Genomic DNA, 21,330 nt, shown 5'->3' on the forward strand with positions numbered 1-21,330 from the left:
GGAATATTGCTGGACAGCAGGCATTGTCACAGTACTACTGACCAGCTTCCCTTGGTTGGGGAGTTTCGAAGCAGGGGGGACATTTAAAAATATGGGGATAGCACTTAAGTCCAAGATGAAGACAATTTATTTTTACTCATGATAGCTGTAAACCTTAGGAATTCTGTAGCACAGAGAACTATGGAAGCTCAGTCTTTGACTATGCTTAATGTAGAGATGAAGATTTCTGAGCACCAATGTGCAGAGGGTTGTGGGAATGGGGTGAATAAAGGCATTTGAAAAGTTCAATGAGCCATGATAACAGTGAATGGCCTACTCCTGTTTCTATTTTGCTCTGTTCCTATGTCAGTGCAGTTAGATGTGAACAAACAGAGACAGTAATCTGCATGGCTTGATGATAGACTCATCTAAAGGCAGCAGTGGACCAAATGTAGAGACAGCAGCCTGTGAATTAGACTATGGATCAATGCAGAGGCATCACGACAAGAAAGGAGGTCACACATTTTGTATAAAACTAAAACAGGACGCTTACAAAGTGGCCAGAAATAGTTATTATACAATGGACATCATGGCTGTACCACAAAAAAAATGAATTCCTACACTGGCCCCACTTTCCCACAATGGGCTCACAGTTTGAATGTTATGACAAAAAATCTTAAGAATGGGAAATATTAAAACAACAGCAAAGGAGGACCAAGAAACTGGTAAGGAAGAAATAGTTCCTTATTTCAGTTCTAAATGGCCTACACTGATCCTTAAAGGCCTACTCCTATTTCTGGACTTCCTGGTCATTGAGAACACTCTTCCTGCATTGAACCTGTTTGGTTCTGTTTGAAGTTTATTGCTTACTATGAAGAACCCCCCCCCAACTGGAGCTGGAGTTGGATGAATTTAGAATCATTTGGGAGACAGAGGGGGTCATAGATCGGAGCTTTAGGGAAGTAGTAACTCCAAAGATTGCAGACAGATAGGTGACAGTGAGGGGGACTGGGAGGAAGCAGCCAGTGCAGGGACCCCCTGCGGCCGTTCCCCTCAAGAACAAGTATATCGTTTTGGATATTTGTGGCGGGGACGACTTACCAGGGGTAAGTAATGGGGCTCAGGCCTCTGGCACAGAGCCTGTCCCCGTTGCTCAGAAGGGAAGGGTGGAGAAGAGCAGAGCAATAATTATTGGGGACTCGATAGTTCGGGGCACAGATAGGCGGTTTTGTGGGGGCGAGAGAGACTCACGTTTGGTATGTCGCCTCCCAGGTGCAAGGGTACTTGACGTCTCTGATCGTGTTTTTCGGGTCCTTAAGGGGTAATAGGGGACTCCATCGTGAGAGGAACTGACCGGGGTTTTTGTGGCAGCAGACGGGATTTAAGGATGGTGTGTTGCTTTCCTGGTGCTAGAGTGAAAGACATCGCGGACAGAGTGCAGGACATCCTCAAGGACGAGGGTGAAGAGCCCGAGGTGGTGGTACACGTCGGCACAAATGATGTCGGGAAGAAGAGGAGGAACATACTACAGCGAGACTTCGCAGAACTAGGAAGAAGGCTAAAAAGCAGGACGTCCAAGGTGGTTATCTCCAGTTTGCTTCCAGTTCCTCGGGCTAGTGTGGCCAGAAACCGGGAGATAATGGACTTGAACGTGTGGTTGGGGAACTGGTGCAGGAAGCAAGGTTTCAAGTTCTTGGATCACTGGGGTATATTTTATGGTAACCATAAATTCTACAAGAGAGATGGCTTGCACCTTAATAGAACAGGGATCGGCATTCTGGCAGGCAGGTTTTCTGCTGCAACACCGCTACATTTAAACTAAGTAGCGGGGGGGAGGGGACAAGCTGGATGTTTAAAAAGGAAATTGAAGGGGTAGTTAGAACAAGAGAAGTCAAGAAAGACAACTGTATCAAGGAGGCAGAAAACTGGAAAAGGCATCATGCTGTAAAGTTGAGTGAAATAAGGGTTGAGGGGAAGGGTGAGAGCAGTAACAAATTAAAAATTCTATATATGAATGCACGAAGCATTAGACACAAGGTGGATGAGCTTGAGGCTCTTTTGGAAATTGGCAGATACGATATTGTGGGGATAACTGAGACGTGGCTTCATGGGGACAGGGCCTGGGAAATGAATATTCAAGGCTACATGTGTTATCGTAAGGATAGACTGACGGGCAGAGGGGGTGGGGTGGCCTTGTTGGTAAGGGAGGATATTCAGTCCCTTGCGCGGGCGGACCTAGAGTCAGGGGATGTAGAGTCAGTGTGGATAGAGCTTCGAAACACTAAGGGTAAAAAGACCCTCATGGGAGTCATCTACAGGCCCCCAAACAGTAGTCTGGATGTTGGAGGTAAGTTGAATCAGGAGCTGAAATTGGCTTGTCGCAAAGATGTTACTACAGTTGTTATGGGGGATTTTAACATGCAGGTAGACTGGGAGAATCAGGATGGTATCGGGCCTCAAGAAAGAGACTTTGTGGAGTGCCTCAGAGATGGATTTTTAGTGCAGCTGGTGCTGGAGCCGACCAGGGATAAGGCGATTCTGGATCTGGTATTGTGTAACGAACCAGAATTGGTCAGTGACCTCGAAGTGAAGGAGCCATTGGGAAGTAGTGACCATAATACAATAAGCTTCAATCTGCAATTTGAGAGGGAGTGGGTACAATCTGAAGTGACAATATTTCAGTTGAATAAAGGGAAATATGGAGCTATGAGGGAGCAACTGGCCAAAGTTCAATGGTTTAATACCTTAACAGGGAAGACCGTGGAGGAACAATGGCAGATATTTCTGTGTATAATGCAGAAGATGCAGGATCAGTTCATTCCTAAAAGGAAGAAAGATCCCAGGAGGAGACATGGGCGGCCGTGGCTGACAAGGGAAGTAAAGAAACATATAAGGTTAAAAGAGAAAAAGTATAACTTAGCGAAGATAAGCGGGAAAACGGAGGACTGGGAAGCTTTTAAAGAACAACAGAGGTTTAGTAAGAAGGAAATACGCAGAGAAAAAATGAGGTACGAAGGTAAACTGGCCAAGAATATAAAGGAGGATAGTAAAAGCTTTTTTAGGTATGTCCAAGGCAAAAAAATGGTTAGGACAAAAATTGGGCCCTTGAAGACAGAAGCAGGGGAATATATTACTGGGAACGAAGAAATGGCAGAGGAATTAAATGGGTACTTCAGATCTGTGTTCACTGGGGAAGACACAAGCAATCTCCCTGAGGTAACAGTGGCTGAAGGACCTGAACTTAAGGGAATTTCTATTTGCCAGGATTTGGTGTTGGAGAGACTGTTAGGTCTGAAGGTTGATAAGTCTCCGGGACCTGATGGCCTGCATCCCAGGGTACTGAAGGAGGTGGCTCGGGAAATCGTGGATGCGCTGGTGATTATTTTCCAGAGTTCAATAGAATCGGGGTTGGTTCCTGAGGATTGGAGGGCGGCTAATGTTGTGCCACTTTTTAAGAAGGGTGGGCGGGAGAAAGCAGGAAATTATAGACCAGTTAGTCTGACCTCAGTGGTGGGAAAGATGCTGGAGTCTATTATAAAGGATGAAATTACGGCACATCTGGATAATAGTAACAGGATAGGACAGAGTCAGCATGGATTTATGAAGGGGAAATCATGCTTGACTAATCTTCTTGAATTTTTTGAGGATGTAACTCGGAAGATGGACGAGGGAGATCCAGTGGATGTACTGTACCTGGACTTTCAGAAAGCTTTTGATAAAGTCCCACACAAGAGGTTAGTGAGTAAAATTAGGGCGCACGGGATTGGGGGCAAAGTACTAGATTGGATAGAGAATTGGTTGGCTAATAGGAAACAAAGGGTAGTGATTAAAGGCTCCATTTCAAAATGGCAGGCAGTGACCAGTGGGGTACCGCAGGGATCCGTGCTGGGACCGCAGCTTTTTACAATATATGTAAATGATATAGAAGATGGTATCAGCAATAACATTAGCAAATTTGCTGATGACACAAAGCTAGGTGGTAGGGTGAAATGTGATGAGGATGTTAGGGGATTACAGGGTGACCTGGACAAGTTAGGTGAGTGGGCAGATGCATGGCAGATGCAGTTTAATGTGGATAAATGTCTGGTTATCCACTTTGGTGGCAAGAACAGGAAGGCAGATTACTACCTCAATGGTATCAAATTAGGTAAAGGGGCTGTTCAGAGAGATCTGGGTGTTCTTGTCCACCAGTCAATGAAGGCAAGCATGCAGGTACAGCAGGTCGTGAAGAAGGCTAATAGCATGCTGGCCTTCATAACAAGAGGGATTGAGTATAGAAGCAAAGAGGTGCTTCTGCAGCTGTACAGGGCCCTGGTGAGACCACACCTGGAGTACTGTGTACAGTTCTGGTCTCCAAATTTGAGGAAAGACATTCTGGCTATTGAGGGAGTGCAGCGTAGGTTCACGAGGTCAATTCCTGGAATGGCAGGATTGCCTTACACGGAAAGACTGAAGCGACTGGGCTTGTATACCCTTGAGTTTAGAAGACTGAGAGGGGATCTGATTGAAACGTATAGGCTTATGAAAGGACTGGACACTCTGGCAGGAGGGAACATATTTCCGTTGATGGGGGAGTGCCGAACCAGAGGACACAACTTAAAAATACGGGGTAGACCATTTAGGACAGAGATGAGGAGAAACTACTTCACACAGAGAGTGGTGGCTGTGTGGAATGCTCTGCCCCAGAGGGCAGTGGAGGCCCAGTCTCTGGATTCTTTTAAGAAAGAATTGGATAGAGCTCTTAAAGATAGTGGAGTCAAGGGGTATGGAGATAAGGCTGGAACAGGATACTAATTAGGAATGATCAGCCATGATCATATTGAATGGCGGTGCAGGCTCGAAGGGCAGAATGGCCTACTCCTGCATCTATTGTCTATTGTCTATTGTCTTAAGAGGGAGGGGGAGCAGCCCCAAGTCGTGGTCCACATTGGCACCAACGACATAGGTAGGAAGAGGGGTGAGGATGTTAGGCAGGCTTTCAGGGAGCTAGGTTGGAAGCTCAGAGTTAGAACAAACAGAGATGTTGTCTCTGGTTTGTTACCCGTGCCACGTGATATAGTGTCAAGGAATAGGGAGAGAGAACAGTTAAATGCGTGGCTACAGGGATGGTGCAGGAGGGACGGATTCCGGTATCTGGATAACTGGGGTTCTTTCTGGGGAAGGTGGGGCCTCTATAAACAGGATGGTCTACACCTGAACCTGAGGGGCACCAGTATCCTTGGGGGTAGGTTTGCTAGTGCTCTTGGGGGGGGGGGGGGGATTTAAACTAACTCTGCAGGGGCATGGGAACCTAGACTGTAGCTTTAGGGTGCAGGACCTGGAGTGTAGGGAGGTTAGGAACACCCTCAAAGGAGGGTGCCTGTAAACAGGAAAGTGGCGTGAAGTGTGTATACTTCAATGCAAGAAGTATATGAAATAAGGTAGGTGAACTTGCAGCGTGGGTTGGTATCTGGGATTTCGATGTTGTGGCTATTACAGAGGCATGGGTCGTACAGGGACAGAATTGGCTGTTGCAGGTTCCAGGGTTTAAGTGTTTTAGTAGGGTCAGAGGTGGGGGTAAAAGAGGGGGAGGTGTGGCATTGCTTGTCAAAGAGAGTATTACTGCGGTGGAAAGGACGATGGACGAAGACTCTCCATCTGAGGTAGTTTGGGCTGAGGTTAGGAATAGGAAAGGTGAGGTCACCCTGTTAGGAGTTTTCTACAGGCCTCCTAATAGTCCGAGAGACATAGAAGAAAGGATTGCGAGGATGATTCAGGAGAAGAGTGAAAGTAATAGGGTGGTTGTTATGGGGGACTTTAACTTTCCTGATATTGACTGGGAATGCTATAGCTCGAGTTCGTTAGATGGGTCGGTGTTTGTCCAATGTGTGCAGGAGGGTTTCCTGACACAATATGTAGACAGGCCAACAAGAGGTGAGGCCATACTGGATTTGGTTCTGGGTAACGAACCAGGTCAGGTGTTAGAATTGGAGGTAGGTGAGCACTTCGGGGACAGTGACCACAATTCGGTGACTTTTAGTCTCGTGATGGAGAGGGATAAGTGTGCATTGCAGGGCAAGAGTTATAGCTGGGGGCAGGGAAATTATGATGCGGTGAGGCATGACTTAGGATGCGTGGCTTGGAAAAGTAGGCTTCAAGGCAAGGGCGCAATTGATATGTGGAGCTTGTTCAAGGAGCAACTATTGAGTGTCCTTGATAAGTATGTACCTGTCAGGCAGGGAGGAAAGGGTCATGTGAGGGAGCTGTTGTTTAATAAGGAATTGGAATCCCTTGTTAAAGGGAAGAGGGCGGCCTATGTAAAGATGAGGCGTGAAGGTTCAACTGGGGCGATTGAGAGTTATAAGGTAGCCAGGAAGGATCTGAAGAGAGAGCTAAGAGCAGCAAGGAGGGGACATGAAAAGCCCTTAGTTGGTAGGATTAGGGAAAACCAAAGGCTTTCTATAGGTATGTCAGGAATAAAAGAATGACTAGGGTAGGAATAGGTCCTGTCAAGGATAGTAGTGGGAAGTTGTGTGTGGAGGCTGAAGAGATTGGGAAGACACTGAATGAATACTTTTCATCAGTATTCACTCAGGAACAGGACATTGTTGCCGATGTGAATATTGAGTCACAATTAATTAGAATGGACGGCTTTGAGGTATGTGGGGAAGAGGTGTTGGAAATTCTGGAAAGGGTTAAAATAGAAAAGTCCCCTGGGCCTGATGGCATTTATTCTAGGATTCTCTGGGAAGCAAGGGAGGAGATTGCAGAGCCATTGGCCTTGATTTTTATGCCCTCGTTGTCTACAGGAATAGTGCCAGAAGACGAGGATAGCAAATGTGATTCCCTTGTTCAAGAGGGGGAGTGGGGATAACCCTAGTAACTATAGGCCGGTGAGCCTCACTTCTGTTGTGGGCAAAGTCTGAGAGAGAATTGTAAGGGATAAGATTTATGAACATCTGGATAGGAATAATGTGATCAAGGATAATCAGCATGGTTTTGTGAAGGGCAGATCGTGCCTCACAAACCTTACTGAATTCTTTGAGAAGGTGACTAAGGAGGTAGACGAGGGTAAAGTGATAGATGTGGTGTATATGGATTTTAGTAAGGCGTTTGATAAGGTTCCCCATGGTAGGCTACTGCAAAAAATACGGAGGTATGGCATTGAGGGTGAGTTCGAGGTTTGGATTAGGAATTGGCTGACTGGAAGAAGACAGAGGGTAGTAGTTGATGGTAAAGGTTCATCTTTGAGTGCAGTTACTAGCGGTGTTCCGCAAGGATCTGTTTTGGGACCATTGCTGTTTGTCATTTTTATAAATGACCTGGAGGAGGGGCTAGAAGGTTGGGTGAGCAAGTTTGCGGATGATACAAAAGTCAGTGGAGTTGTTGACAGTGAGGAAGGATGTGGCAGGTTACAGCAGGATATAGATAAGCTGCAGAGCTGGGCAGAAAGGTGGCAAATGGAGTTCAATATAGGTAAGTATGAAGTGATTCACTTTGGTAAGAGTAACAAGAAGATGGGGTACTGGGCTAATGGTCGGATACTTGGTAGTGTGGATGAGCAGAGGGATCTTGGTGTCCATGCACACAGATCTCTGAAGGTTGCCACCCAGGTAAATAGTGCGGTGAAGAAGGCATATGGCGTATTGGCTTTTATTGGTAGAGGAATTGAGTTCCGGAGTCCTGAGGTCATGTTGCAGTTGTATAAGACTCTGGTGCGGCCGCATCTGGAGTATTGTGTGCAGTTTTGGCCGCCATACTATAGGAAGGATGTGGAGGCACTGGAACGGGTGCAGAGGAGGTTTACCAGGATGTTGCCTGGTATGGTAGGAAGATCATATGAGGAAAGGCTGACACACTTGGGGCTGTTTTCATTGGAGAAAAGAAGGTTTAGGGGTGACTTGATCGAGGTGTACAAGATGATTAGGGGTTTAGATAGGGTTGACCATGAGAATCCTTTTCCCACGTATGGAGTCAGCTATTACAAGGGGGCATAGCTTTAAATTAAGGGGTGGTAGGTATAGGACAGATGTTAGGGGTAGATTCTTTACTCAGCGAGTCGTGAGTTCATGGAATGCCCTGCCAGTAGCAGTGGTGGACTCTCCCTCTTTATGGGCATTTAAACGGGCAATGGATAGGCATATGGAGGATAGTGGGCAAGTGTAGATTAGATGGGCTTGGATCGGCGCAACATCGAGGGCCAAAGGGCCTGTACTGCGCTGTATTTTTCCATGTTCTATGTTCTAACCCATTCTTCTGAACTCCAGTGAAAAGAAGCCGAACTGATCAAATCTTTCGCCTGCCATCCCAGCCTGATAAACTTTTGTTGCATTCCCTCCATACCTAGGTTTAACTTTGAGGTCTGATTGTCCTGTATTACAATCAGCAGCGATCATTACAATACTAAGGTGAGATCAGCAATTCTCTCTTCCTCTGACAACCCCCATAGCTTAAGGAAGACAAGAAAATTATGCCAGCACCTTGACTATATTCCTTCAAGTTACTCAGCATTCTCACCCAGATGCATCTCATCTGGTAAAGATCAGCAAGTCTGGCAGCATCTATGGAGAGTAATCAGAGTTAATACTTTGGCTCAAAATACCCTTCCTCAGAACAGCTCTGCACAAGAGTCATTTGACCTAAAACATTAACGCTGATTTCTCTCCACAGATGCTACCAGATCTGCAGAGCTTTTCCAACAACTTCGGTTTTTGTTTCTGATTTACAGCATCTGGAGTTCTTTAGTTTGCATCTCATCTGGTTTTGGTGACTTTAAAAAAAGTACAGACAAACTTCTCTAATATATTTCCCTTTATCAATTTTTAGCCCATTCTGTATTGCAACACTCTCTCCTTTCAACTCTTCCACAATGACTTAAACAATATCTCCATCCTTGCTCAAGAAAAAATGCAAAGCACTCATTTGATACCTCAATAATTTCTGCTACCTCCATGAGGGAAATTCATTTTTTCTTCTCAGTTCAATCCACTCTGCCTTCGCCACATTTTCACTACTCAGATAGTGTTGTCACCTCTCTTTATAGGATTGTCTACCAATTTATTCATGATTTCAATCACCTCTATCAAGTATTTTTAAAAACTTACTCTGCTCTCAGGAGAACAATTGTTTATTCAGTATATCTATGTAACTAAAGAATTTATTGATTGGACTGTTCAGTAAACTATTTTGCATGCTCTCCAAGATGTTCACACCATTTGGTTGCAGAATGAAATATAGCACAGTCCCTACTGATCAGTTTTGGTGATTTCAAACATAACTACATTCACTGTGAAAACATCACACACTCTCTTTAAATAATGGCAATCTGGCATCAAAAACTCAGTACTACCTCATTATTGTGTCTCAGAGGCATCATAATTTACTCAATTCCTGAACATGAGCACTACACTCAATTAATTAACCAATGCTACACTGAACACCAGTAATAACACGAGTACACAGGGCAGCACAATGACTCTGGTTAACACTACTGCTTCACAGTTCCAGAGACCCAAGTTCAATTCCACCCTTGGGTGACTGTCTGTGTGAGTTGTTTGCACATTCCCAGTGTCTGCTTGGGTTTCCGCTGGGTGTTCCGGTATCCTCTCTCAGTTCAAAGATGTGCAGATTAGATGGATTCGCTGTGAAAAATTGCCCACATAGGTATCTAGAATTGAGCAAGCTAGGTGGATTAGTCATGGGAAATGCAAGGTTACAGGGGTAGGGATAGTAGGGGTGGGATTGGATGGGATGCTGTTTGGATGGTCAGTACGGACTCAATGGCCCATTTCCATACTGTAGGAATTCTATGATTCTACGACATTCCACAAATTAACCAACTCTATCTTCTCACCTGCATGTGTCACAGCTAGCAGGTGGCAATCCACCGACTCCGAGCTCTCAATAACTGCTATGTGAACAATCGGTTTGAACACAGCTCGATCTATGGTTCTGAGAAAAACAAAAGGATCATTGAGAAGAAATAGCAACACTACACCGCAGTATTTCTAAAGCAAGAATATCCCAGAGACCAATGGGATACTCACACCACAAATCCCAGAGAGTTAGAATATGCATCCATCATAAATATCCCAGAAATTACATATAGACACGCAGAAATATCCCAGAAAGTATAAATGTACACACACAGGGATATTCCAAAAAGGATTATGCATAACACGCGAATGCCTCAAAGTGTGAAGGTAGTTCTGCAAGTACAGGTCATTCTGCTATAAAGCACACTTCATTAATGTGAAATCGCTGTCATGCAACTGACCAATTGGGGACACTGTTTCCATGGTGTATCTATTAAAACAAGTGTTGGCTGTGACTCGATTACATCGCCAACACTTTAAGCCCTGCTTCTAAACCATGATTTTTCTATAACGTGGGGCTGCACAAGAATGCAGCCATTGCGTTATAGAAGAATCACCTGTTGTAGAGAGTAGAACCCAGAAACACAACCTCAGAGTGAAGGGACAGGCTGTTGGAACTGAGATTAGGAGGAATGTTTTCAGCCAAAGGGTGGTGAATCTGTGGAACGCATTGCCACAGAAGGCTGTGAACACCATGTGATTGAGTGTACTGAAGACAGAGACAGATAGGGGTGTGTGTGTGTCTGTGTGAGAGAGGGAGAGAGAGAAATATCCCAGATAGTACATTCACACACACAGGCATATCCCAACAAAAATTTGCACACACACAGGAATACTCAACAGCGTGCACATACATACCAACTCAAATAAACTAGAGAAGGGAGATATAACAACACGTGCAGGTCATTCAGCCTATTAGACTTTGTCATTTAATATGATCAAAGCTCATCATCCATTTCAATGCCTTTTTATCAAATAACAAGGTCATAAAAGAAGGAAAAGGAGGATAACAAGGTGAGGTCGGCTCACTAATAAGAGATGAAATGACTAGCAAGATACTAAGAAGCTCAGAGGAACAGAGGAACTTTGTTGTGCTTGACCACAGGTCCTTGGAGGCAACAGGTCAGGTTAATTGAAAAGTTAAGACACTTAGAAGATATTTTCCTTTATCAGAGAGAAAGTGAGGTCAGCAGATGCTGGAGATCAGAGTTATGACAGGTCAGAGGGGAGTGGATAGGCAGGAAGGAAGATGGACAGGTAGGACAGTTCAAGAGGGTGGTGACAAGTTGGAAGTCTAGATCTGCAATGAGGTGGGGGATAGGGAGATTAGGAAATTGGTAAAGTCAACGCTGATGCCATATGGTTGGAGGGTACCAAGATGACGCATTCTTCCTCCAGTTGTTAAAGGCAATGTATGCCTCATCAGTCAAAGCATACATTGTAAGTGCTGGAAGGTTATGCTGAAGCTGTACTGGATTTAGATTAGACTACAGCTGGACTACTATGTGCAGTTCTGGTCATTACACTGTAGGAAGGGTGTGATTATACTGGGCGGTGTGCAGAAAAGGATCACTGGGATGCTGCCTCGGATGGAGCAGTTTAGCTATGGTCAGGGTCATGTTGCTTTCTTCAGAGCAGAAAAGGCTGATTGAACATAGAACAGCACAGCACAATACAGGCCCTTCAGCCCTCAATGGTGTGCTGACCTTTTATCCTACTTGAAGGTCAAACTAACCTACATACCCTTCATTGTATTATCTATATACCCATCCAAGAGTCGTTTAAATCTCCCTCATGTATCTGACTCTACTACAACCAAAGGCAGTGCATTCCACACACTGTGCAAAGATCTGACATCTCTCCTAAACGTTTCTCCAATCACCTTAAAATTATGCCCCTTCGTGATAATCATTTCTGCCCTGGGAAAAAGTCTCTGGCTATCCACTCAATGCCTCTCATCATCAAGTACACCTTTATCAAGTCATCTTTCATCCTTTTTCACTCCAATGAGAAAAGCCCTTGTTTCCTCAACCTTTCTTCATAAGACATACTTTCCCATCCAGGCAGCATCCTGGTAAATCTCCTCTGCGCCTTCTCTAAACCTTCCTATAATGAGGTGGCCAGAACTGAACACAATATTCCAAGTGTGGTCTAATCAGGGCTCTACAGAGCTGCAGCGTAACCTCACGGGTTCTTAAACTCAATCTCCCTGCGAATGAAAGCCAACACATCATACAACTTCTGAACAAACCTATCAACTTGGGTGGCAACTTTGAGAGATCTATGGACATGGACCCTAAGATCCCCCTGGAAAGGGAAGCGTACATAAGGTCTAGGCAGCTAAAAACAGAATGGGCCCTGGAGGAATATCGGAAGAGTAGGAAAGTCTTAAACAAGGAATCAAGTGGGCTAAAAGGGGTCATGAAATAGCTTTAGTGAGCAGAATTAAGAAGAATCCCAAATCATTTTATTCTTATATAAGAAGCAAGAGGGGAACTCGAGAAAGGATTGGTTCACTAAAGGATAAGGAAGGAATGCTGTGTGTCGAACCTGAGAGAATGGGTGAGATTCTGAATGATTACTTTACATCAGTGTTCACTGAGGAGAGGAACATGATGAATGTTGAGATGAGAGATAGAAGTTTGATTAGTCTGGATCACGTTGATATAGCTCGGGAAGATGTGTTGGGTAGGCTAGAGGTTATTAAGGTGGACAAACCCCCAGGACCAGATGGGATCTATCCTAGGTAGCTGAGGGAGGAGAGCGAGGAAATAGTTGGGGCCCTGACAGATACCTTTGTGGCATCCTTAAATACAGGTGAGGTGGCGGAGGACTGCAAGGTTGCTCATGTTGTCCCCCTGTACAAGAAGGGTAGTAGGGATATTCTGGGTAACTACAGACCAGTGAGCCTGACATCAGTGGTGGGAAAGTTGCTGGAGAAGGTACTGAGGGATAAGGTCTATCTATATTTGGAAAAGAATGGGCTTATCAGTGATATGCAACATGGTTTTGTGCGGGAGAGATCGTGTCTTACCAACTTAATGGAGTTCTTTGAGGAAGTGACCAAGTTGATTGATGAAGGAAGGGCTGTTGATGTCATATACATGGACTTTAATAAGGCGTTTGATAAGGTTCCCCATGGTAAACTAATAGAGAAAAAGTCACATGGTGTGCAGGGTGTTATAGCTAGGTGGATAAAGAACTGGTTGAGCAACAGGAGACAGACAGTAGTAGTTGAAAGGAGTTTCTCGAAATGAGAAAGGTAACCAGTGGTGTTCCACAGGGGTCAGTGCTGGGGCCACTGTTGTTTGTAATATACATAAATGATCGAGAAGAGGGCACTGTTGGTATGATCAGCAAGTTTGCAGATGACACGAAGATATGGCAGAAAGCATAAGGGACTGTCAAAGAATACAGGAGGGTATAGATAGACTGGAGAGTTGGGCGGAGAAGGAGGAATTCAATCCAGGCAAATGTGAGGTGATGCATTTAGGAAAGTAATTCGAGAGCGAATTATACAATGAACGGAAGAGCCTTGGGAAAAGTTGATGGGCAGTGAGATCTGGAAGGGCAGGTCCGTTGTACCCTGAAGGTTGCTGCACAGATGGATAGTCTGGTCAAGAAGGCATATGGTATGCTTGCCTTCATCAGACAGGGTATTGAGTATAAGGGCTGGCAAGTAATGTTAAAATTGTACGAGACATTGGTTCAGTTACATTTAGAATACTATGTACAGTTCTGGTAGCCACATTACCAAAAGGACGTGGACACTTTGGAGAGGGTGCAGAGAAGGTTTACGAGGATGTTGCCTGGTATGGAAAGTGCTAGCTATGAAGAGAGGTTGAGTAGGTTAGAATCGTTTTTATTAGAAAAAAAGAGATTGAGGTTTACAAAATCATGCATAGTATAAACAGGGTGGATAGAAATAAGCTTTTTCCCAGGGTGAAGGATTCCATCACGAGAGGTCACGCTTTCAAGGTGAGAGGTGAAAAGTTTAAGGGGGATATACACGGCAAGAGGGTGGTGGGCGTCTGGAACGTGTTGCCAGCAGATGTGGTAAAGGCAGGCACGATAGATTCATTTCAGATGCATCTGGACAGATGCATGAGTAGGTGGAGAGCAGAGGGATACAGATGCTTAGGAATTAGCCAACAGGTTTAGACAGTAGATTTAGATCGGCTCAGGTGTGGAGGGCCGAAGGGTCTGTTCCTGGGCTGTAAATTTTCTTTGTTCTCCATACTGCCAAGAAACCTGCCTTTAACCCTGTATTCTGCATTTAAATTCGACTTTCCAAAATGAATCACTTCACACTTTTCCAGGTTGAACTCCATCTGCCACTTCTCAGTCCAGCTCTACATCCTGTCAATGTCCCATTGCAATCTACAACAGCCGTCCATACTATCCACCACTCCACCAACCTTCATGTCAACGGCAAACTTACTAACCCACCCGTCTACTTCCTCACCCAAGTCATTTACAAAAGTCACAAACAGCAGAGGTCCCAGAACAGATCCCTGCAGAACACGACTGGTCACCGAGCTCCAGGCTGGACACTTTCCATCTACTACCACCCTCTGTCTTCTATAGGCTAGTCAATTCTGTATCCAGACACACAGGTTTCCCTGTATCCCATGCCTCCTTACTTTCTGAATGAGCCTACCTTGGGGAATCTTATCAAACACCTTGCTAAAATCAATGTCGACCACATCCACTGCTCTACCTTCATGAATGAGTTTTGTCATATCCTCAAAGAATTCAATAACATTTCTGAGGCATGACCTGCCCCTCACAAAGCCATGCTGACGATCTCTAATCAAACTATGACTTTCCAAGTAATCATAAACCCTATGACTCAGAATCCTCTCCACCATAGATGTAAGACTGACTGGTCTGTAATTTTCAGGATTATTCCTAGTCGCTTTCTGAACAAGGGAATAACAGGTGCCACCCTCTAATCATCTCGCATTATTCCAGTGGGCAATGCGGACACAAAGTTCATTGCTAACGATGCAGCAATTGCTTCCTGTAGTAACCTTAGCTATATCCCGTCTGGCCCAGGGGACTTACTATCTTTACAGTTTTCACAATTTGCAACACATCCTCCTTTTTAATATCAACCTGTTTCACGCTGTCCTCACAAACATTAAGGTCCCTCTTACTAGTGAATACTGAAACAAACTATTAAGCACCTTCCCTACCTCCTCAGACTCCAGGCACAAGTTCCCTCCACTATACCTGATCAGCTTACTCTCATTCTGGCCATCCTCTTGCTCCTCCTAAGTATAGAATGCCTTAGGATTTTCCTTAATTCCACCTGCTAAAGCTTGTTCATGCCCCCTTCTAGCTCTCCTGAGTGCATTCTTCAGTTCCTTCCTGGTTACCTTGTAACTCTTTAGAGTCCTGACTGATCCTTGCCTCCACAAGCTTCCTTCTTGCTCTGAATTAGATTTCCACATCCTTTGCCATCTAAGGTTCCTTCATCCTCCTATCCCGTCCTGGCATCAGTAGGACAAACCTATCCAGCATTACCAGCAAGTATTCCCAAAACTACTTCCAAATTTCTGTTGTGCATTTCCCTGAGCACATCTGTTCCCAATTTAGGTGCCCAGTTCCAACCTAATAGCATTGTAATTCCACCTCCCCCACATTAAATACTTTAGCACATTGCCTGCTCCTATCCCTCCCCATCACTATCGTAAAGGTCAGGGAGTTATGATCATGATCATCCAAATGCTCTCCCAACAAGAGACTGGACACCTGGTCTGGTTCGTTGCCAAGCACCAAATCCAGTATGGTCTCCCCTCTAATTGGTCTACCTATATACAGAGTCAGAAATTCTTCCTGGACACACCTGACAAAAACTGCTCCATCCAAAGGTGGACACAGTTAAAAATCTCACATCAGCTTATAGTGCAACAGGTTTATTTCGAAGTACAAGCTTTGGGAGCACTGCTCCTTCATCAGGTAGCTAACAGGTCAGGATCATAGGACACAGAATTTATAGTAAAAGATCAAAGTGTCAGACAACTGATGTCATGTACCGAACAAACCTCGATGCCATTAGGTCTTCAATCACTTAGAATGGGAATGCAGGTTTTGATTGATTAATATGTAAATCCCAGAACTTCTTTCAAGTCACAGTCCCGAGTTAACTAATGTTTCATCAGTAAAAACAAAAAGGGTGACATCAGCTCAGACAATGCATTAAAGGTCCGAGGTTAGAGTCTGTCTGTATCCCAAAGTTGAGTCGGACTGGTTCATTTTCCAAAGTAGGAATTTATAAAATGTCACATTTTATGAAGGAACAAGGTTTGTGTGCGCGCGAGGGGGAGTAAGATCATATGTGTGTACATGCACTTGCTAGAATGTGTGCACGAGTGTGATGGAATATATGTCTGTGCGAGGGTATGCAGGAGTGTGATCATGTGTAAAGAGAGTGTGTGTATGTGTGTTTGTGTGTGAGAGTGTTTATAGTATTGTGAGGTCACCTGCAGTGTGGCATGAACCCAAGATCCCAGTTGAGGCCATCCTCATGGGTACCAAACTTGGCTATCTCTCAGAGCACAGCACTCTCTCAGCACTGTATGGCACTTCGGCATTCCCTCAATACTTCTCTGTTTTACATGTTCAAGTGTTACAATGGCAATTGAAACCAAAGGATTTTGACCACTCTACCGTGGCTTATAGATAATGTTCCACATTGCACATGGAGTGCTTGTGACGCCCACCACCTTTCAAAAATTTTATTAAAAAGTACACTCAGTGCAGACAATGCATCACACAGAACAGACATGAGCTCAGAGTTTACACCATCAGAATTTTCACTCACCGGGCTATGTTACCTGCTGCAGAGACTATGGAATTCTGGGATAAGGAAGCCACTCTGCCCATTCCCTGACCATCAGCACCCAAATCATACACCTGAAAATCAGAGAGAACCGATCACCACCACCAACTGGTAAAATAGAAGGCACATAGTCAAACAGGTGACCTGCATTAGAAACAAATAGATCCCCTTTAACAGCAGTTTCCCCGGATTACAAAGGAGATTTATAAAAATTAGACAGAAAGAGGGGTTATGACAGGTGTGAGGCAGAATAAGTAATTGAGAATCAACAGAAGTATCTCTTTTTGGGGGGGGTGATAAAGCAAATCAAAGAAGCAAACAGAAACTACGAGAAAAGTCTAACAGCTGAGAGAAAAGGGGAATCCCAAAAGTTGTAACAGGCATCTAAACAAAGAGAAAGCTAAAAGAGGACTTAGGCAGATTGGACACCAAAAAAGGGATTTATACATGGAGGCAGCAGGTATAACTGAAGTGTGAAATGAATATTTTGCACCCGTCTTTATAGAAGAGGACCTCAGCCATGGTGCACAAGGGGAAAATCTCACTCAAAGGGTTCAAAATCAATAAAGTAGCCATCGTGGATAGACTGTTGGTACTTAAGCTTGACAAGGCATACAGATCAGCTGACATCGTCCAAGGTTTTTGAACAAAGTGAGGGTAGAAATTGCAGGGTCATTGGCCACAATCTTCCAGCCTTCCATGGATTCGGGGGGATGCCATAACTGGCAAACTGACAACATTACAGCCTTATTCAAAAAGATGCTAAGACCATTCCTGGCAATTCCAGACCAGTTACTTTAACTTCAGTGGCGAGGAAGCTTTCAAAAACAACTATTTTGGACAGAATTAGTATTCACATGGAAAAAGGAAGGTTGATTAGGAAGATTCAGCATGAATTTCTAAACTGAAAGCTTTGTTCAACTAAATTCTTGGAGTGTTTGTGATGAGATAACAAAGAAGCTTGATGCAAATGATCTGGATCTTGGTGTGCGGGGGACAATTTTCAATTTTTCAGATGACACTAAGCATGAAAGAGTTGTAAATTGTGAGGAGAGTGCGGAACTCCCAAAGGATATTGACATGCTCGTGGAACAGGTTGATAGGTGGCCAATGAGGCTCTGTGCAGACAAGTGTGAAATGATGCAATATGGTACGAAGAAGATTGAACGACAACGTAAAATAGTGGGTATATTTATAAAAGGTTGCAGGATTTCAGGAACCAGAGTGTATATATGCACAGATTATTGAAGGTGGCAGCACAGATGGAGAGCGCAGTAAATAAAGCATATAGTGTTCTTAGCTTTATGAATGTGGCACATAAGAGCAAGGAGATAATGTTGAATTTGCACAAGACACTTGTTAGGCTTCTGCTGTAGTATTGTGCAATTGTGGGCGCCACATTACAGAAAGGATGCAAATGTATTGGAAAGGGTACAGAAACAATATGCAAGAATGGTTCCAGGACTGGTTCAGTGAATAGCATCGACTGAAGAGTTAGGAATGTTCTCCGTGGAGAGAAGGCACCTGTGGGGAAATTTGATTGATGTTGTCAACATCACGAGGGAGCTGGAGAAGCAGATAGGGAGAAGGTATTCCCGCTCAGAAGAGAAAGAGGGCACAGATGAAAGCGAAGGTGATGCAAGAAAATAACTTTTTCACACAGGGAATAGTTAAGACATTGATGAAGGCAGGTTCATCAATGGATGTTAGCTGCACTGCGATGAAGCAAAGGATGTCAAGATTATGCAGTGAATGGGTGCAGTATCACTATAACGCAGCAATTGGTTGTCACTGTAATCATAACACAAAAAGACCTACCTGTAGCACACCCTTTTCTGAGCGTGTGTACAAGATGCTCCTCGAGTTGTCAATGGCAATCTGAACAATTGGGTCTGGGTGAAAAATATTGAAACTATTAGCAAATGACATGAAAAGACAAAACAAAGGGCCAAGCAAGCCACTCAGTTTAGCTAATCCACTATTGACAAATCAAAAAGTAAATCAGCCGATTCCTCTGGAATCACACTCTGCACATCAAGTGTCAATGTCACTTCCAATGTCATAATTGTCTTACTAAAATCTGGCAGTTTGTGCCAAAATTAGGAGAACTGGTCCACAGACCAGTGAAGCAGCCACTGCACAGGGAGGCAACAGCCTAGTGGTATCATCACTAGGCTATTCATCCAGAGACCCTGGTAATGTTCTGAGGCCCTGCATTTGAATCTCACCAGGGCAGACTGAAATCTGGAATTGAGGGTCCAATGATGTTGATTGCTACAATAAACTTCCTGGATCAGTAAAATCCTTTAGAGAAGGGAGTCTGCTGTCCTTAATTAAATAAAATAAAGATACTGGAGATCTGAAACAAACAAAAACAGAAAATGCTAGAAAAACTCAGACAAAGCAGATTTGACATTTTAAGACCCATGACTCTTCTTCAGAATTGACAGCAACTAGGAAACAGCTGATAATGGGGTGGGAAGCATGTGGGCCAGTGTGTGTGTTATGGGGTGGAAACAGAGTCCGGAGATGAAGAGAAAAAGGTTCGGCAGTCAAAGGGATTGTTGATAGTAAGGCAGAGAAGAAAAGAAGCTAAGCAGGTGATAATAGGGACAATGAGTGGATGAAAATGGACTGCCTACGCTGAAAGCAACTCAATTTCACTACAAGACCTGTGGTAAGAGGTTGGTCAAAGATGTGGAGGAGATGCTACAGCTCTAAAGTGATTAAACTCCTGAAGGTTCCAAAGTTCCCGAAGCAGAATATGAGGTGTTGTTCTTCCAGCTTGCGTTAAGACTCTCTTAAGCACTGTAGTCGGACTCAGACAGAAATGCTGGGCAGTGGAGCATAGTGTTATGTCAAAGTTGCAGGCAACTGGAAGTCTCAAGTCACTCCTGCAGAAGTAGGTGTTTCATGTCTTCAATGTACAAGAGGTCCCATTGTGAGCATAACTTCACTCACCCTTCCCTTCCTACTTTGACTTAGTTATTTTACAGTGTGTCACCTGCTGCTTAATAAATTTACAAAATACTTCCCCATGACAGATTCTGACCAGCCAATGGGTTTTGTTGGGAGTCACTGTTTTTTCCAAACAACGGCAGGCGTCCCTTGAGGCAAAGTACCAGCATGGACAGGGTTGGAAAGACTGACATTCTGAACTTTTACTTTCTTGCTTTTTCTAATTCATTCCTATGGCCCACAATGCTGGACTACCTATTTCTTTACTTGTCTCATTTTTTTTTTGTTTCCAAAGAATTTGATCTTAAGTATCTGTAACTCGGTACCTTTGTACCTAAGGCAAAAGTGAGGACTGCAGATGCTGGAAACCAGAGTTTAGATCAGAGTGGTGCTGGAAAAGCTGTGCAGGTCAGGTGAATTGGCCATGGTAAATTGCCCATAGTGTTCGGTGCATTACTCAGAGGGAAATGGGTCTAGGTGGGTTACTCTTCGGAGGGTCGGTGTGGACTGGTTGGGCAGAAGGGCCTGTTTCCACACTGTAGGGAATCTAATCTAAAGCAAAAGCACAGCAGGTCAGGCAGCATCCGAGGAGCAGGAAAATCAACGTTTCGGGCAAAAGCCCTTCATCAGGAATGAAGGCAGGGAGCCTTCAGGGTGGAGAGATAAATGGGGGGAGTGGGGCTGGGGAGAAGGTAGCAAAGAGTTCAATGTACCTAGTACAGAGTACCTTTGTAACTAAAGTGGCACTGTAATGCGGCAACAATAGACAATAGGTGCAGGAGTAGGCCATTCTGCCCTTCGAGCCTGCACCACCATTCAATATGATCATGGCTGATCATCCTTAATCAGTATCCTGTTCCTGCCTTATCCCCATAACCCTTGATTCCACTATCCTTGAGAGCTCTATCCAACTCTTTCTTAAATGAATCCAGAGACTGGGCCTCCACTGCCCTCTGGGGCAGAGCATTCCACACAGCCACCACTCTCTGGGTGAAGCAGCTTCTCCTCATCTCTGTCCTAAATGGCCTACCCCTTATTTTTAAGCTATGTCCTCTGGTTGGGGACTCACCCATCAGTGGAAACATGTTTCCTGCCTCCAGAGTGTTCAATCCTTTCATAATCTTATATGTCTCAATCAGATCCCCTCTCAGTCTTCGAAACTCAAGCGTATAATAGCCCAGTCGCTCCAATCTTTCAGTGTAAGATAGTTCTACCAATCCGGGAATTGACCTTGTGAACCTACGCTGCACTCCCTCAATAGCCAGAATGTCTTTCCTCAGATTTGGAGACCAAAACTGCGCACAATACTCCTGGTGCGGTCTCACTAGGGCCCTGTACAGCTCAGAAGGACCTCTTTGCTTCTATACTCAATTCCTCTTGTTATGAAGACCAGCATGCTATTAGCTTTCTTCACTACCTACTGTACCTGCATGCTTGCCTTCATTGACTGGTGTACAAGAACACCCAGATCTCTTTGTACTACCCCTTTACCTAACTTGACTCCATTTAGGTAGTAATCTGCCTTCCTGTTCTTGCCACCAAAGTGGATAACCATACATTTATCCACATTAAACTGCATCTGCCATGCATCTGACCAATCGCCTAACTTGTCCAGGTCACCCTGTAATCTCCTAACATCCTCCTCACATTTCACCCTGCCACCCAGCTTAGTATCATCAGCAAATTTGCTAA

The 21,330-nt window shown here is 44.4% G+C and overlaps 1 protein-coding gene across 2 annotated transcripts in view; it reads right to left on the reverse strand.

The window, feature by feature from the left end:
• The window catches only part of nup155 (nucleoporin 155), a 213,449-nt gene that overhangs the window by 122,232 nt on the left and 69,887 nt on the right, over nt 1–21,330 (reverse strand). For both annotated transcript variants that reach the window (XM_072592775.1, XM_072592786.1), the window contains 3 exons: nt 18,499–18,572; nt 16,663–16,754; nt 9,812–9,909 (listed from right to left, as the gene is read on the reverse strand). In XM_072592775.1, the coding sequence (XP_072448876.1) occupies nt 9,812–9,909; nt 16,663–16,754; nt 18,499–18,572 (264 nt within the window). The remainder of the gene's footprint in view (nt 1–9,811; nt 9,910–16,662; nt 16,755–18,498; nt 18,573–21,330) is intronic.

Source organism: Chiloscyllium punctatum, chromosome 2 (assembly GCF_047496795.1).
Source record: "Chiloscyllium punctatum isolate Juve2018m chromosome 2, sChiPun1.3, whole genome shotgun sequence".
Classification (NCBI taxonomy): Eukaryota; Metazoa; Chordata; class Chondrichthyes; order Orectolobiformes; family Hemiscylliidae; genus Chiloscyllium; species Chiloscyllium punctatum.